At 39.2% G+C, this 19,168-nt stretch overlaps 1 protein-coding gene across 5 annotated transcripts in view; it reads left to right on the top strand.

The window, feature by feature from the left end:
• The window catches only part of CACNA1F (calcium voltage-gated channel subunit alpha1 F), a 99,069-nt gene that overhangs the window by 22,821 nt on the left and 57,080 nt on the right, over positions 1–19,168 (top strand). For 3 of the 5 annotated variants that reach the window (XM_072431909.1, XM_072431908.1, XM_072431910.1), the window contains 12 exons: positions 1,675–1,835; positions 2,900–2,983; positions 7,910–7,991; positions 8,549–8,575; positions 9,273–9,433; positions 10,832–11,057; positions 12,343–12,550; positions 12,977–13,097; positions 14,941–15,016; positions 16,738–16,780; positions 16,863–16,908; positions 17,415–17,547. In XM_072431909.1, coding sequence (XP_072288010.1) covers positions 1,675–1,835; positions 2,900–2,983; positions 7,910–7,991; positions 8,549–8,575; positions 9,273–9,433; positions 10,832–11,057; positions 12,343–12,550; positions 12,977–13,097; positions 14,941–15,016; positions 16,738–16,780; positions 16,863–16,908; positions 17,415–17,547 — 1,368 coding nt within the window. The remainder of the gene's footprint in view (positions 1–1,674; positions 1,836–2,899; positions 2,984–7,909; positions 7,992–8,548; positions 8,576–9,272; positions 9,434–10,831; positions 11,058–12,342; positions 12,551–12,976; positions 13,098–14,940; positions 15,017–16,737; positions 16,781–16,862; positions 16,909–17,414; positions 17,548–19,168) is intronic. The other 2 variants (XM_072431913.1, XM_072431911.1) reach the window with 1 other exon arrangement.

Here is a 19,168-nt window from a genome sequence, read left to right as displayed (position 1 = left end):
GTGCAGTCAAACCAATCAAAGCAAATCTATAATTTACTGCTAAGTTCATGCCAATTTCTTATTGTATTTTGAGGATGCTGTGCTTGAGTATACTAGATAATATTAGTATCCATGGACACAGCTAAATATTTTGTTTTTAACTGCACTCAAAAAAATATATTTCTTGTTGGGTAAAAATCATACGTCAGTGAAAATTGAGAAAAGCAAGATAGATAAATGTGTACTAAAATAAGGTTGATTATAGTATTTTGTTTACATCAGAATCAATTCACTTCCTGAAGAACTCATGTATTAACCTGTGTTGGTTTGACGTGTTGCCAAGCTTTATTATGTGTTATATTTCAGTTTGGAAATGCTCCATTTGAAATAAGTTATATGAAAAAAGTGAATACTTCGAAATTTAGCCCATGGAACTTTTTGTTCAGCACAGTAGCTGGCATGTTAGGTAACAGGGACCTAGACTCTCATTTTGGTGTCAACCCCTGTGAAAGATTCACACACTTTGGTCCAGTGGTCCATTGGCAAGTGAGGCAGTCTTTTCCAATAGGATTATATTTACTGCATATTTACTTGCAAATCCTCCTGGCAATTAGTCCTCACATCATAGAGTATATGCAAAGTAAGGCATTCACTTCAAATTACCCAGGAGCACTACAAGGGCCAGAAGTTTAATATAAAAATTTATGCTCAAGCATACTCAAGGTACACCTAATATTTAGTTCCAAACCCAAGTTTAATTAGGGACTATTGCCAGGGAGCCAGGTACATGGCAAAGATCAGCAAAAATTTGTTACTGATCCCCTTCTCAAATAAACCTGGAGGTGTTCTGCTCTTAGCACTTCTGGAATCACAGCTGTTAAATTGTGGTCAGTGGAGTACATATAAATGTGAGAAAACAAGTGTTGTACCTGATTTGTTTTATAGCAGTATAGGTGAGACATCAGGGGTCTAATATACCCCTGATATCTCCATAAATATTATCATCTTGTAAGTGCCTTTGTGTTAGGTAATGTCAAAAACAAACAAATTTAGGTTTAAAAAATGCATAGGAAAAATATGAGGGACCCACAGGTCACCCTTCTGACATACGAATTGTGTCCCCCAGGATGCACATGCCTACATATATGACTATTGATTAATTGATTATTATATATTAGGTATTGCAGTGAATCTAGATTGAAATGAATTTTCTATGACCATTATTTATGGATAAATTTTGGGGACACATACAGGATTTTCTTTGGCAATACTATTCAGAAATTATTAATTGTTTTATATTATTTAAAGACAAAACAATACTCCTTTCATCATACGTAGATAACAGATTGTGACAATATAAAAAAGTGTGTCAGAATGAAGTCTGCAAGTCTGTTGCTTAATTCACAAAAAACACACAAAGGAGGTGTTGGTAATATTATCAGGAAGGAAAACATTTCAGAAGAAAATGTAAATTCTATTTCTTGGGGGGGTTGTTAGACCTTATATATCCACAACTTGCAAACACTGCCAAAGAAAATGTAAATTACATTTTTTTTGGGGTGGGGGGACGCGCCTTGTATATTCAAGGCTTGCAAGTACTTTAGATAAACACTACAAAAATAATTTCCAGCAATTCCAGCTGGCGGGATTGGTTGGTGATGTTTGTAAACCTCCATGTCATTATTTTTTTGGCAGTGAATTCTCCAAGGAAAGAGAAAAGGCCAAAGCTCGGGGGGACTTCCAGAAACTGAGGGAGAAGCAGCAAATGGAAGAAGATCTGAAGGGTTATTTAGACTGGATCACACAAGCTGAGGACATCGAACCAGATGGAGAAGACAGAGAAGAAAGGCATAACCGTGAGTAGCAGACAGTAGATATGAAAAAAAAAGTACAGTACAATGGAGCTGATTAATCTACAACAAATTTGTCTCAGGTTCCCAAACTGGGGTCATCACCAATATGCAAACAGCCTGCAAACCCTGTCTGTCTCCTTTTCTTTTTTTAAAAAAAGTGTTTTTTCCCTACCAGACTGGGTTCATTAGGTAAATCTTAGGACTGAGTTGACAGAAATACAAATCTTTTGCCAGGGTATAAACTTCTAAGGCACCCTGGCCTTATGGCCTCATGCCTCTCTGGAGATGCTACATGGTAGGGTTTCCCTGCGGCAGCTCCATTAGGAATGAATGGGGGTGGCAGTAAGCAGCACTAGTATTACCCACTGCCACTAGCTGTCAAATGTGCAGTGCTGCAGTACAAGTGACCGAGTGGTAGGTAAGGTGCTACATGGGAACACTTGATCACAATCCAGATCTGAATGTCCTAAGGTTACTAATAGACAGCAGCTATACCTGACCTCCCTCAGCTAGTTACCTGGCTTTTTTTGAGTGCATTCACTAATCAGAAACAAGCATGCAGATTATAATGTCAGACTGATGTCCGAAATGTTTTTTGGATATATATCCCAGGTTAGTCAGGGTATTCCCACACCTAATTGGCTCCCTGTTCTGCTTCTCTGTCCCTCTCTCTGGACTGTTCTGCACAGGGAGTGCAAGTCGAATTCAGGTCCTTACACTACTTGCATTAAAAATATTAATTACAGAGCTGCAAAAAGGTATGCCCTTTATACCTGTCCGAATGTCAGCTTTACATTAGTTATAATCAGATCAATGCAATGATAATTCTGATTATCGGTCTATCCTTGGTAAATTACCATTTACTTAGTAGTATAAACCTTTTATTTATTTTTGTCAGGAACCTCTATATGGTACCCAGTCTATACGTCTCTGTCTGTTCGTCACTCCGAATGGTTCTTGTACACTTGTGTCCACTCAATCATACAACTGTCTTGTGTTCAGCATCACTTTGTATTTCTTGTCTGTTTGTCTGTCTCGTGCAATGTCTGTCTGTCTCTTACGTACAGGCGTCACGTTGGCTGATCTGACGGGCAGGAGGAAGGGGAAACTCCAATGGTTAATGCATCCTAACCATTCCTCAGAAACCCACAGTAATTTTATGGCTTGTGTGCTCTGTGATTTGTGACCTGTGACTAGTATGTGGTGTTCTTCCATTGGACTATGGTTCCACAGTCTTCCCTATGTGGCTTGTGATCCTTATTGAAATATGTGCTGTGGTGTGACTTTGTTGCTAATTAGATTTATGTGTAGATTTGATCAAGGAAATGTTTGTGGAAGTGAGTAGAGTTGATAGAATTTGGACTAATATATTTTGGGGTGGACAATGATAGCGGTAGCCTCTACTGGCTATGTTTTGAGTTTAGATGAATCTTGCTATCGAAAGCTCCAAAAGAAGTCTTCATATATCCTAAAGTATCATTTCTATGTTGTCCACCAATGTATAGGGGTCTACAGTACCCACCAATGTAAGGGGCACTTCTGCAATGCCCACCAATGTAAGGGGTCATTTCTACCTTTCCCAGCAATGTAAGTGGTAATTTCTACAGTGCCCACCAATGTAAGGGGTCATTTTTACACTGCTCACCTTTGTAAGGGGTCATTTCTACATTTCCCAGCAATGTAAGTGATCATTTCCACAGTGCCCACCAATGTAAGGGGTCACTTCTACACTGCTCACCAATGTTAGGCTAGGTACACACGTGCATGGAGCGGCACCCCACTACGCTCTCTCCTCTTCACTTGCATTACGATCGTTCATCATCCGTCATCCATGGATCCACCAGGACGGTTGTTCAGATGATGGACGATGAGCACTGTACACACGCCACATTCTCGTATAATATCAGCCCTGAGCCGATTATCGAACAAGAACGCATTGCAAGTGTGTATGTAGCCTAAGGGGTCACTTCTACACTTCTCGCCATTGTAAGGGGTCACTGCTACACTGCTCACCATTGTAAGGGGTCACTTCTACAATGCCCACCAATGTATGCACTGCTCATCAATCTAAGGGATCATTGTTATGCTCTGATGTGTACATATATGTGTGACAGATACATGTGTGCTCTGTTAATGTTGGGCTTCTTCAGGTCTTAGTTATGTAATTGTAATTTTCTTTTGCTAGAAAACCTAAATTATGTGGTGGTCAACGTAAATACCAGGTCTGGCACCTGACATGACCAATGAGCCACATATAACATTTACTGAATGCAATACTACAGAAAGCTGACAGGCATGCAACAGGAGCCTTGCAACAAATGCAACAGGTGGAAAAGGGCATTCTACATGTACAAGTAGTCCCCGGGTTAAGGACATCCGACATACGGACATCTCTTACGAAGGGGGCTTCCCTGCTCATTCTGTGCAGGGCGGGAGACAGATGGGCAGTTTCCATAACTTGCAGAATAAATCTTGGGTGGGTGACCTTAAAGACTTAGCTCTTTCTGCAGTCTCTTGTAACTCTTTAATGACCAAGATAAACTCTGCAGTATTTTTTTTTTTTTTTTTGCATATCAAAGCACAGCTTTTATGGCTCCATAAAGTTTTTTTTTTTTTTTTGCTTTTAGCTTTGTTTGTGATTAAATCACAGTGAGGATTTAATACAGTAACTGACACCACGCTGTCTAATTTTATGTTGAGACAAACATCCGTCCCAATTGCATTTATTAAAATAATGTACCTGTTCAGACTTATATACAAATTCAACTTAAGAACAAACCTACAGTTTCTATCTCGTATGTAACCTGGGGACTACCTGTAATGGTCTGAGACTACAGACATGCTGTAGGAGTAAACATTTTGTGTGAATTGTTGGAGACTTGGACATCATTTTGGAAACTGTCATAGGTTATGTACACATGCTAGAATTATGGCGCTGGAAATTATCTTTTGTGATTGTTTCCAATGGGAATAGAACAAACAAGCACTGTACACACAGCACCGCTCAGTTCTTTGGGAATTGAAGGACAAGCAAAGGGCACCACATCCTCCTTCATAGGAAATGATAGTAGTCATCCCTCTTGGTCATTTATTGATCCACCTGGATAAATCAATAAACAATGTTGTGGAACTGCTTGACACACTTTAGATTTTAGCCCAAGATGATCACGATTGTTTGTCTTAGGTGAAAATTAGCATGTTTTCGTAGCGATAGACAGGAAAAACAGATTACATGGGATTGTTGGAGATGACTTCTGTTGCAGCCTCTTTAAAACTCAATGGTTCCCCATCTATACTCCCTACAGCAGCCATTCTCAACCAGGGTTCTATGAAACCCAAAGGTTCCCCTAGTGGCAGTAGGGGTTCCTTGAGCTTTGATGAGTGACCTCCCAACTGACAAAGCCTGCATAATTTGGGGTTTATTGCCATTTAGCAGAGCCAGTAGGATGAAACAAGTGAACATTTTAGCTATCTAGGGTGGAATTTTGACTAAAACTGTAAAGGCAATATTTCATGATTAACACCATAATGGGGCATTCTTCCAAACTACCCACAATTTATTAATTTTATCAGGGTTCCCTGAAACTAAAATTTTATTTTAAGCGTTCCTCTGGGGTAGAAAGACTGATTAAGCATACTTGAGCCGTATTTGAAAAGTCTTTCAACAAGATTCATTATAAAAGGTTAAAGAATAGGAAAGGGATCACCTACTTTTTGGCTTTGGTTTTAAAGCATGGGTAACATAGGATTCATCCTAGAGAGTTTTTGAGACGTTAGCACTAGGACCTTCTTATTTTGAGCTTTGCTTCCAAAGCATGGGTACCAAAAAAAGAACCAGTTAGGATAAAAGAATATTGAAAATGTTAGGACTGGGGTCTCTTAAGTTTGGGCTTTGCTTCCAAAGCATGGGTACCATAAAAATTAACCAACTAGAAAAAAAGAGTGTTTAAAATGGATAAAAGCATAGGTACAATGGAAATGAATCAGGTAGGATAGTGATGGATATGTTAGGATCAAAAACTTCAGATGACATATGATTCTTTTCCTGAAGGCTTTACAAATACTTACAGACCTGAGACTTTCTTGTTGCACTAGAATCTTGAACATGTCATATAGATGTCATTTTTTCTGTTAATGTTGTGTCATATGATATTTTCCAATGGCCTAAGAAACTTATCACAAAGGAAGTGTCGATTTGTTTTGGATCTTCTGACTTCATCTTTTTTTGTGAATTTCTTTTGGTTTTGCATAGCGTGTACAAAAGTTAGGACCTCAGTCCTTTTTTTTGTTCTTGTCTCTCTATTGAGTGGATTTTAATTTTTTGGTGTTAGGAAGATAGAATGTGAGGGCAAATCTCCCCAAAGGGTAAACAAACTGCACGTGTGAAATTCCTCTTTAAATAACCCTATTGCCTTGATAAATTAAACTGGAGAAAAGGATGTTGCTAAAGCAACAAATCTGGTGTGAGATTTTGGAAATTGGTTGCAGAAGACAAAACTATGGCATTTTAACCTGCCTAGTGGTTCATTTCCTTCCGGTTTTATATGTCTAAAAGCAGTACATTGTTTTTCGATATATTTAAAAAAAAAAAAAAATTAATTAAAAAAAAATACATATTATGTTCATACTATTATATATACTGTAAAATAAATGTTCTTTAAAAAAAAATCTACTGCTTTTACACATATGAATTCAATGTATTGCATTCAATACAGGTATTTTGTATTGAATGCAGTACAAATGGTTTTTGAATTTCCCGCCCCGCCCGGCCGGGACGTACACACGCACCGACGTCACCAGGAACTCCCCCGGTGACTCATCGGATGCAGAAGAAGAAAGAAGACGAAGATTGGGGCGCTGGTCGGCGCGGGACCCCGGCGAGTCAGGTAAGCGCTCTATTTACTAACCTTCCCTAGGTGTTCCAACCCAGAGAGTGACTCGGGGTTTCCACTTGTAGCAACTTTTTTCTACCCCGAGTCACACTCGGGGTTACCGCTAGGGAGGTTAAATACTCAGCCCTTTTAACACTATTCAAAATACTGTAAAGATGTGTTTACAAAAATATACCTTTCAAGGATCTAAGATGGAAAGAAGGTCCCTCCAGTGTATATACCAGTGTTTTTCAACCAGTGTTCTCCCAGAGGTTCCTAGGGGTTTCTTAAGCAATAGGAAGTTTGTGATTTTCAGGTCAGTTTAGGTGACTTCAATTATCCCTTTTGCTATCTGTAAGGATGACATTCTTCCCAATGACTAGCAATGTAAAGCTGCGTACACACGTCACATTTTTCTCACCCAATAATCGGCATCGGCCAGATATCGGGAGATGAGCGACAACTGATCCTAATGAAAGGGAAGGGGGAGAGCGTGCAACAGGGTGCCGCTCCGTCGCTCTCCCCCTCCTCTCTGCATAGCGTAGAACGGTGCTGTATGTACAGCACTGTTCATGCATCGTGTAGTCCCTTGTCATTGGAAAGGATCGTGAAAGATCCTTTCCAACGACAAAAATTGCACGTGTGTACGCAGCTTAAGAGACATTCTTCCCACTGACCATCACACTAATATACTGTGATCTGTGGATATAGTAATTATAAAATAGGGTTCCCTAAGACCTGAAAGTTACTTCAAGGTTTCCTCCATTTTCAAAAGGTTGAGAAACACTGATATATGTTGTATACTAAGGCAAAATCATATCCTTTCCACATTTCACAGCACAGCGTGTAAGACAGACGGTTTACAGCATCATAAACACTTTATTTTTAAAACAGACTTCCAGTCTTCCATTTAGGTTAACTTAATTGTACAGACTCCTCTCATTGATTGAAATTGCTTTATTTGGTTTTGCCCCACACGGCGAGCTTCTCTCAATGTACACATACAGTGTAGCTACAGCTATTCGGACAGAGTATTCTGAATCTTAAAAAGAGGAACAACTGGTAATTAAGTTGCATTTGCATTAGTACATCTTAGAAACACATGTAAATACACAGTCATATCTTCTGGATGCACAGGACATAATGAATGTTGCATTCATGTAATAGAAGTTAATAATTGCTGTTGTTCCCTTTACTCTATTGTAGCCAGCCTTCCAGCCAGCGAGACCACTTCACTCAATACAGAGAATATAGATGATGAGCACAGCAACTGCTGCACCCTGTGCCTGTAAGTCATTTCATATTATGTAATAAATACAATAGAATTTTAGAGACGGTACAGTGTATGTGGATCAGTAATGATGCTGCAAAATACAAGTGTAGAGAAGGATGGCACTGTCCTAGGTATGCACAGATTCAATATCAATTTTTTTAAATTGAGATGTCAGCTCAGAGATACCACAATTTTGTAAATCCCAATGCTTGTGATGTTTATGTCCGTGTTTGCAAATGTCAGATACAGATCAGCACCGCACCTTGGTCACTTCTAAGGAGGAGGAGACTTCTAATGTTTCCTTCAACCCACCAGATTAATAGCATTATAAGAACACCAGAAGCTGTTTTCCTTTAGACTCTCTTGCAGAAATGAGTCACTTCTCTGCCTCATTCACTGGCTCACATACCTACACTACAGGCACCTGGTGATTTGTTATATGAAAAGCTTGATGTAGACAATTTCTGCAGTCACTATTGTCTTCCAAACTTACATTAGACTTTTCTATTTAGATTTTTCTTCATTTTTTCTGATTATCTTAGTTACATTTGTTTTCTTTTTTGCATTTGCAGGAGCAAGTTATCACAGACGGGCTGCTGGTAAGTAATGACTATGTAAATGATGTTATCAGGAAGATATAATATCAGATGATGATTATTTCTTTAAACATACCTGTTTGTAAATGACTTGCTACCACCTTCAAAGCTGAACTTCAAGCATATATCTATAAACACATACTATTGCAGTTGTGTAACAAATGTATTCTTTATGGATGAGAAATCAGTCTGCTGAGCCCTTCAGTCTTCTGCTGCTCCTTCACCAATTACAGACAAGGAGGTGACCAGGTCACCAGACTGTTCTGTGTGAATCTCAGCGCTGGACAGACTGAAATACAAATATTTTTGCAAGTAAAAGTGCCCCTATATATTTAATGCAATTGTGGATTTAGGTATTTGCTTGAAGTTTAGCTTTACTGTTCAAAAGCAAGGGCATAGTTAGGGAGGTGCAAAGTTTGCCTCTGCACAAGGCTGCAGACCCTCCTTGGCCAACAGGGGTTTCTCACATGGGCCCTATGTCAGTTCTGCACAAGAGCCTCCTTTTTGGCTATGCTTACCACTGTTCAAAGGTATGATCTAATATCATTACCTATTGTCCTGACCTATTGTACTTAATAATGACATATCTTGTATTACTTACTAATAATAATAGATAAAGTATTAGTTTATTTGTAACAGACATTTAACGTCCATAACTGTGTAGAAAGCAATATGAAATCAACATTTCATTTTATAATAGCCGGAGGCTGAAGAGATGGAACCGAGCTTTCCGGAGGAAATGTCGATTAGCAGTAAAATCGGTCACCTTTTACTGGATGGTTTTGATCCTGGTCTTCCTGAACACGCTGACAATAGCCTCCGAGCACTACCGGCAACCAGAATGGCTGACCCAGATACAAGGTGACAGTGGCTGCATTTAGATGGGAGAACATTAATAAAGACCCAATAAACCTAGTTCAAAATATATCAGAGTTATATATTCATATGTTTTACCAACTTCTATTCCTATCATGCATTAACCCACCTCCTTTTGTTTGTTAGAACTAAACAGGAGAAGTAATACAATAGCATACCGACTTAGGATTGGGTTTATAATGTAGCACCTAGCACCCAACCTATGGACTGAGGACTATATGTAGCCTGTTGATACGTGCTGAGCAGGCCTTTGCAGACCCTAACAATTTGTAGTGAGAACACTTATTGTAAGGTTGCTGTAAAGTCTTGTGTAGCATGTCCCAGTTTCTAAAGGTCTCCTGATTTCAGTCTCCAACAATACCTTTTGCATGTCTACAGTCTCAGATCATCTAATCTAATATGTTAGAAGTCTCTCACAGCTTTCTATCATATTCTAAAAACTATGTGCGGCTATTTGGGCATGTGAAAGGGACACATTCGAGGCCCCTTATATCTCATAAGTTGACAACTATTAGTATAGGTCAGTGTTAGAGTTCTGCAACAGATTTAGGATTAGCCATAGGACGGAAGATAAGAATTAGGTTAGGCAAAAAGATTTAGACTTTGTTTAGAGAAAGGAATATGATTAGGGTTAGGTTCCAAAAGTTTCAGATTAGGAGTTAGAGAATGATAAAGAAGAATAAATTAGTGTTAAGGTTTTAAGGGTTTCAAGTTAGGACCTAACCCTAATTTGCAGGGAGATATCTGACCTTAAAACACATCACCCACCGTGGGACCTAAAAAAGACTTTTTCCAGTTTCATTCAAAATAGAAAAAAAAATCTTTGTGTGACTACTAGTTCTTTTCTTTTCTGTGGTTGAGGCAGAGCTACTGGGCTGAAGTCTTACCCAATTCTTGCAAGTGATGCTCAATGCAGGTAGCACTGATTGTAATATTGCATAGCTTTAATCTCCTATACCCATTATTCTTTTCAGCAGTCAGGGCCAAATAAAATACCTAATAATGCTAAGTATAGAATAGCATGTGATTCTCTCACCTTCCTCTCATGTGACAACATCAGATGATTGACCAACCATTGCCACACAAGTAGGGAGTCTTCGGCCTTTATGTAAGCTCCAACTACATCAAATTAGAGCAAACACACAGCTGATAACTTTTTGCTTGTGGCAGCTGAACTGAAAGGTTTTATGTATTAGTCTTAGTTTAGGATTAGGGTTTGAAAGAGCTGACAAATAAATGTACATAAATTATATGTGCTTGGAGTTTAAAATCAAAGATTTTGATTGGTTGAAGAAAGTTCTTGTTTCAGACATAAATAATGACCTTGAGCTTCCATTGTCTTACAATTGCTATTTTTTCATGCTGCTGTTATGTCTCATTTAGGCTACGCTAATAAGGTGTTGCTGTCTCTTTTCACTGTGGAAATGCTTCTCAAGTTGTACAGTCTGGGTTTCCATGCCTATTTTGTGTCATTTTTCAATCGCTTTGACTGCTTTGTGGTGTGCGGGGGAATTCTGGAGACAGTCCTGGTGGAGTTCCATATCATGTCGCCCCTTGGGATCTCTGTCTTGCGATGTGTCCGGCTTCTCAGGATCTTCAAGGTTACCAGGTCAGTGGGGTTTTCTGATAGGCATGTATAAACTATAGTATGAAAGTAAAAAGGTATCCTTTAAAGGGTACTATAAATACGATTAGAAAATGAAGCTGTTCTATTAATATTTGATGTTACTTTAACGTGGTTTCTGCTTCAAATTTTCATGAATTTTTTTGTATTTTTTATTGCATGTTATACACAAATAAGCAGGCTTCTGCATCCCTGTCAAGTGGCTTTAGAGATACAGGACAAATAGAGATTTTCTGTTTTGAATTACAAGTCTGGAAAAATCAAGTCATGTGCAGAAGAAATGAAAACAACTGAGTTGCTAAATCTGTCAATAAATATGTGATTTTCTTTTCATTTTTTGTCCCTGGCCAGTATCGTGGTGCAGGCATCTCTGCCAAGTACCGCAGCCATATCCTTGATCTCTAGTATGCTGCTTTTTAAAAGTAGAACTTCCACTAAAAAAAATTTCACTTACCCTAACTTGTGAAAAGCCCTCGATCCATGCACAAATTGAGCCCAGCTAGTCCCGCACTGTCTTGCATTCCCTTTTATTTTCAAGGCCCACTGTTCCATCCGATGCTGCCATCTTGGGGTCTTCCTCATGTCACCCAATCTCGCACTGAGCAGGCATGAATTCAGGTTAGGTATCTTCCTCCGAATGTAAAATAAAAAAGTGCAAATCTCACTATGCATGGGTGAGATCAAGCACATTTTTTTTACCTTAGAGGAAAGCCCTTGATGACCCAGTGCCCAATCCCAAGCATTGCCGAAGGAGCAGCCCACAGCCTTCTGGGATATGTGACCCAAGTATCCCAGGCGGCTGCAAGTTTCTTTCTTAGTTTTTAGCACCAGAGAAGTAAAGATGGAATCCTCCAAAAATTATTTAAAAAAAAACACATTTTTTTCTATTATGTAAAAGGAATAGCCATCCTTTTACATAATGTTAAAAATTTGATAATATATAGACCCTATAATGTCTTGTGCTTAACGGACATGTGCTGACTGGTTTGGGGCTTGTGCCAATGGCATTAGTTCAACATCAGTTTAAAACATATCTGAGATCATTTAGAAGTAGGTTTTGCATTTTTATAAGACTGTATTAAAATTCAAAACCCATCTGGTACCAAAAAAGCCAGTCAAGCCCTGTAGGATTTGGTGTTCTATAGGATTTTTTTGTATCTATTGTGCATATATTTCATAATGAATCTGGTGTGTCACATCACCCGGCATCCTTCTCTCTCTCTCTTTCTCTCTCTTCCACCTCGCCATCACTGTCCTCTCTAACATACAGACACTGGGCATCGCTAAGTAACCTGGTCGCCTCTCTGCTGAACTCCATGAAATCCATTGCTTCTTTACTGCTGCTTCTCTTCCTCTTCATCATCATCTTCTCCTTGCTTGGGATGCAGCTCTTTGGAGGAAAATTCAACTTCGATGAAACCCAGACCAAAAGGAGCACCTTTGACACATTCCCTCAGGCACTTCTCACCGTCTTCCAGGTGACCATCCTTGACTTTTTGATTGGGTTTTAGGGGATCCCTTCTAGCAATTATTTGTTCAAAGCAGTGATGTGTAATAAGTTATACAACCAATCAGAATCAAGTCACATTGTCTATCTAGTTCTATCACAATACATGTATGTTTCATTTAAATCTGGTTGGTTGTCCATTTTTTAAACTGGATTTTATTGTGGCATATAGACCACCATAAATGGCATTCTGGGAGCCTAAAGTATTCTTTACTAAACATAGGCCTAATAACTTTATAATAGTTAAAGAGAGTAGGTGCCCATAACATTACTTTTTTCGGAGTGAATGTCCATTATTTGTAATCAATTTCTTTACAGCATTATGAATGATGATGGTGCTATATAAAGAAATAATAATAATGTGTATCCTTTTCTTCTCCCTGTGGTTATTATTCAGATCCTTACTGGAGAGGACTGGAATGCAGTGATGTATGATGGAATTATGGCATATGGAGGACCATTTTTTCCTGGAATGCTGGTCTGCATTTATTTCATCATCCTCTTCATTTGTGGAAACTGTATCCTTCTGTAATTATTATTACCATTTTATGCTAGACATTTTTTCATATTGGATACAATTACAAAATGTTTGAATCATCTTGTTTGTATTCATGATTTATACTTTGTGTGTACTTTTGGTAAAGTTTGGTTAAATTTCGGAAGAAAACATTTATAAGTAGACCACTATGCAACATCTGTAAAATATCAGCTGTTTACTTTGATACAAACTTTTAAACAATGAAAATGTAATAAAACTAAGACTTTTCTTTACCATAAAAATAAACACTGATCAGGAAAGGCTGTTTGTTTTATAAATCAAGCATTAGTGAAAGCATAGCTCATGTTCAGCTAAGGGCAGTGCCATGATTAGGCGCCGCCTAGGGTTTACTGCTAAGCCTAAGTATATTTGATAACATATATCAGTACTTTAATGCCCAGATAATCACTTTTTTATCTGGCAAATGTGTAAATTTTACTGTTAGCCTTCAGCTAAGGACCTTTGCTCTCTCTGCAGTGGTCAGACTGCAGTGCTGAGTCCCTGCTAAGTCATAGTAATAGATCTGCAGTTAGCAAAACTTAAAGATGAAGTAAACCTAAAACTACTCATATCTCTTATCTTCAATCCCACAGAGCAGTCGATCCGTCAGGAGGTTTCTTCCAGCAGGTCCCAAGTCGTCCCGTTATCTGACTTTGGGGGGGCGCAGACGGAGTGCCAGGCACCGCCATCTTCACCTCTCTTCTTCTGTGTTCTTCTTCCTACATCACCTGACGCAGACGTGAGATTAGGTGACTGCATTAGGTGACTATAGATTGCGTATGTGTGAGATCTGCAATTTTTCCCCTTTTGATGAAAGGGCTCCTTCTGCGTATGCCTGCTGTACATTGCTGCTCAACTACTGCAGAACATTCTGTTTTGCTCCGTGGAGAGGGGATGATGTGGAGAAGGTGCGTCCTCCCCATTAGTAAAGCAAAAGCTGTTTCTAGTGGTCATTCAGCAGTGATAGGGAGCTGACCACTAAACACTGTTGTGGGATATCTGTACTGAAACATTTTCATTACTTGAGACCCGTGTTTGTCATGGGAAATAAAAATCTAGCAACAGTACTGACTGTAAATCAGTAGATCATGTGCAGACTGCTGCAGTGAGATTGCTGCTTTCACAAAAAGAGCAGAGGCCTTTAGCTACAAGATATCAGTGGAGGACAGGATAGATTGGTGACAGTTGATATTTTTCTTCAAAAGACATTCATTATTTCCCTTTTTGTGATCCCTAAAGCGAAGGTTACATATTTTTCTGTTTACAAGCCTTTAAAAAGGAAGTGCAGAAAGCACTGATGATGTGCAGAAGACAACCCTTTGATTTAACTCAGAGTAGTCACAACATTAAAATGTGATTACTGAATATTTGCTGTGATTTACAGTCCTTTGCCTATTGCTGGGTTCATAACCAAAAGAAAAACCAAAGTGTTTGGCACTACTATTGCACCTTTTTTTCAAAGGTCTAGTTAAAGCCTAACAAAGCCATTTCTAGTCCAGGTCTAAACAGTTGTCTTCCTTTAAGGCCCGTACAGACGTCAGGTGGATGTCAGTTGATTGTTGCTGAATACTGTCTTTTGTGATGTTATTCAGTCGGGAGAGAAGAGGCCGAGCAACCAGCACTCCCCTGTGCTTTCCTCCATTGCAGTGCATGACCATGGCGGATAGATGAATGGCATCGAGGAGTACTGCTGTACACATGTCATTAAATGTGTATACAGGTTTGCCAAAGCTGTGATATTTATTAAAATAATTTGTGTTCTACGATTATTTGAATGTTCTTACTTGAGACTCTTCAGAACCTTCCTTAACCTTCATGTATAGATATCTTACTGAATGTCTTCTTGGCTATTGCTGTGGATAATTTGGCTGATGCGGACAATATTAACAGTAAGGACAAGTAAGTAGGGTATTCTGATGGATTTAAAAAATTAAAAAACTGCACAACGACCTCAAACCGACCTGCTGCCTGCTAGATCCCTAAATATGAACAGTCATTTGAGGTGTGTTCCAGGAAAAAAATATTAGCAAAGGCACATGGTTTTCTAACTTGGTATTTGTTCCCAATTGGGACTTTTGGGGTGGTTCACAGGCATTACATTGTCTACTGATCATTGCTAAAAATTGTAGACTGCCACGTCATGTCATCATTTAAGAGGGTAGAGGTGAAAATATCTAGCTACCCTTCTTAAATTTGTTGGAGTGCAACTAGACCTGCCTTTTATTTTTCTCTGGCTATGCTGACAAACCAACATGGTACATAGGAGAATAATTTTATTTTCTTGTTGGAAAATCTTTGTGTCATAGCTGATTTGAAGATTTAGAATAGAGTAACATTATACAGTATTTATATAGCGGTGACATATTACACAGTGCTTTACACAGTCCATAGTCATGCCACTAGCTGTCCCTCAAAGGGCTCACAAAATAATGTCCCTACCATTGTCATATTTCATTAAGACAGTCTAAGGACAATTTTGGGGAGAAGCTAATTAACCTAACTGTATGTTTTTGGAATGTGGGAAAAATATGGAGTACCCAGAGGAAACTCACACAAACACAGGGAGAACATGCAAACTCCATGCAGATAGTGTCCCGGCTGAAATTTAGACCTGGGACCTAATGTTGCAAAGATCAAGGAGAGAACCTGCAAACCACCGTGCTGCTTGGATTATTACTTGTTAAAGTGGTTGTTAAAGCCAAAACTTTTCTCTTGAGTCTCAGAAAAGGTGTGAAAGGGTCTGAATCTTTTTTCATTGGTGTCTGTTTCCCTGCTTACTCTCACTTACTTACTCTCACTGGTGTACCCTGTTCCCTGTAAAGAAAGTGATGGTAAAGTCAATGAGAAATCTTCCAAGGTAGTGCTGTTTTAGTTACAACTATCTAAAAGGAAACCTACCCTCCATTTGGAGAGAAGTCCTCTTACTTTATGCCTTGGTTCTGAGACAGGAAAAGAAGAAAAATCTCTCTGAAATGACACAGTCAATTAAAGTAAAAACATTGCTCTTAACTATTCCTAATGCTATCCAAAATAAAAATTCCCCCTCATAGCCTAATGATTATCTGCTGCTCAGTAGCATTTATAGGACCAACCCGCAAATCTGGATTTGAATTTTTCCTGTGTGACCATATAGTCTAAACTATGAAGTATCAGCAAGAAGCTGCAGTATCACATATGGTATATTTGGGAGCAATACAGACTATAACGTCGTTGTGTGTGTGTAGTGCATGTGTGTAATGACACATGCAATATGATTTCAAGGTTCACCACACCACCCAAGATTATAGGGATGTGTTTGGGTTAAAAATGGACACAAAATGCAGTACAACGTCACACTGTTTGCCATTCATCTTTCCATTAGCTGTGGATTTCATTTTAGAAATTTTTTAAAAGGTCAGTAATGTAATTCTACAGATTGTAACCTCAAGGGAAGCACTCCCAACCAAAAATGATGGGGTTAAAAATACTAAGAGAGAAGAGTATATTACCTTTCAATCTGTGAGCAAGTAAAGGTTAGAGACTAATAGAAATAGTTCTATAGCATATATATCAGCTCTGTTAACTATTGAAAATTTATAAATAACACTTCAGTAATTGTGTTTCCCATGATTATCTTTCAGGGGAGGGAAGAAATCTGAGAAAAAAGAAGACAGCACAGTTAAGGTAGGTGTGCATAATGCTGTTTTCCCAGAAAACATAAATGCAAAAAGCAATTGCAGAAATTATTTTGTATTCTTTTCTGTAGGTTCCTTGTGAAGAAGATAATGAAGAGGAAGAGGGGAGTGAGGAATGTAAGTGGTTTTCGACTTCTTATTTAGTATTCAGTAGCATCTAATGGCAAATAATGTCATTTGCAACCCCTATTTAATGTACAGCCCTGCGTAATATGGCGTCGGTATATGAATCCTGTTCATTATTATCATTAATATTAATAATAATGAATACCTAATCATTGTGAATGTAAAAGCTTGTTGAACACCCCATCCTAAAAGCTGTCCAAAAAATCAGTTCAGTATGGTTGAGTTCAGGACTCTTTGCAGGCCACTCCAAACCAAAGTCTTCAAATAATATCCTTATGGAGCTGGTTTTGTGCATTAGTGGTAATGTAATGTTGGAACAAAAAAGAAGGGTCTTCTCCCAACTGTTACCACAAAGATGGAAGTGCAAAATTGTCATCAATGTATACAACATTCATGTCCACCATAGAGCACAATGGCCCCAATGGCTTGGGGAAGACGTAGATGTGACTACATAATATTTTAAGGTGGTAATGTGATCTCTCGATGTGTCTTTACAGCTGAAGAGGAGGAAGATGAAGAAGGAAGCCTCCCAGACTCCCATCTCGATAAATTAGCAGAGTTTGCCCCGAAGGAAAAAGTTCTTCCGATTCCAGAGGGCAGTGCTTTTTTCATTCTCAGCAATACCAACTGGTGAGACACTTCCTATTGATATGTGACATTCCCCATGACATACTCCCATTACCAATAAAAATTTTTTTTCATTATATTGATAGATGACATTTAGCAACCAATGTCAACTCTTGTTTTATTGTATTAATCTGCTCTATATATATATATAACACTTAGATTTGGGTTGACTTGTATGTGGACTGTTCAACTATTATAATACATAAGGCCCATATCCCATTTTTTTTGTATCTCTAACCAGGATTTCAAAATTTTAGATTTATTTTCTACTACAACATTCTTGGCTGCTGATAATTTAGAGCTGTCTACTGGAAATATTTAGGTAGACCACAAGGATAAAATTGCTACCTATTTAGCTTGACTAGGGTAGCTCGTACCTTTGCCCCATCGAATTCCCCCCATACCTACTTGTGCTCCTTCTTTCTTGCCAGCCCTTTCCGGCCTTCCCCTTCCATTCTTAACATACCAAAATTAACACACTACACCATCTGCATTTAAGTGGCTGGCAAGCAGCCGTTTATTAACAAAATAACAATTAACAATTCTTATAACTTAATTATTATGCATAAATATAATAATTTAACACATATTATTATAAACAAATAAACAACAAATAAAACAACAGTAGACACAATAATAAAACCCCAATAAATAGCCTTTAAATAACATCCTTTTTCTTTTCCTAAATTAACCCTTTAAATAACAACCCTTACAACTTCTAGCTTAAACCATTTTCCAACAAACAACTAGGTTGCAGGTCCGGAAGGTAAAGTCCGCCACCACCACATCACCATATTTTCCAAAACCGCCATACCAATCTGGCCCCTAAGCAGCACAGTACCACCTCAGGGGCCTCCACCTTTTACACCTTAAAGGGAGTTCACCACCACCTTGAGTGCCCCGTAACCAAAACTTTACCCAGCACTCTTCTTACCTTCCACCAAACCTCAACCGCCACAGAGCACGGGCGGGAAACCTCACTCCCGTGCGCCCCTCTACACCCTAATTGCTCGGTGCACTCCATCCTGTAAACCCAAGCACCAAAGGTCCGTCCCTACATCATTCAGATGTACCCCATCACCACGCAAAAAACGCCACGTATCCTCCTCTAACTCCCTATGCCGCACGACCAAACCGCCATTCCTTGCCACAAACCGCCCTACCTCCTTATTCACCTTGATTCTTGCTTTATTTATCCTATCAACGAACCGCGCCCCCCTCCACACGGCCCTAGCAACAATATCCGACCACACCAAAATAGTCCCGAAAACTCCACCCTCAACCTCAAAAAATCCAATCGTACATCCCTGACCAATTCCTTCATACCTCTGCGTGCCAGGTCGTTGCCCCCCGCGTGCATCACCAGCACATCCGGCGCCCTCTCCAGCGTTGCACACCTCCGAATTTCCGGGACCATCCTACTCCACAGCATCCCTCGCACTCCAATCCAGTGCAGCACAACCTCTTCCCTTGGAAAACCCAGTTGCCTGCCCTCCGGCCGAGCTTCCGCCCTACGGGCACCCCACCACACAAAGGAGTGCCCCACGATCCAGACCAGACACCGCCGATCACCAAAAAAACAAAACACAAGTAATAACAACTGTTCGCCCCCCCAAACCAGATG

The sequence above is a fragment of the Pyxicephalus adspersus genome, chromosome Z (assembly GCF_032062135.1).
Source record: "Pyxicephalus adspersus chromosome Z, UCB_Pads_2.0, whole genome shotgun sequence".
In the NCBI taxonomy this organism is placed as follows: domain Eukaryota; kingdom Metazoa; phylum Chordata; class Amphibia; order Anura; family Pyxicephalidae; genus Pyxicephalus; species Pyxicephalus adspersus.
The sequence above is the reverse complement of the archived record's forward strand: the minus strand, read 5'-3'. Positions and strand labels throughout refer to the sequence as shown.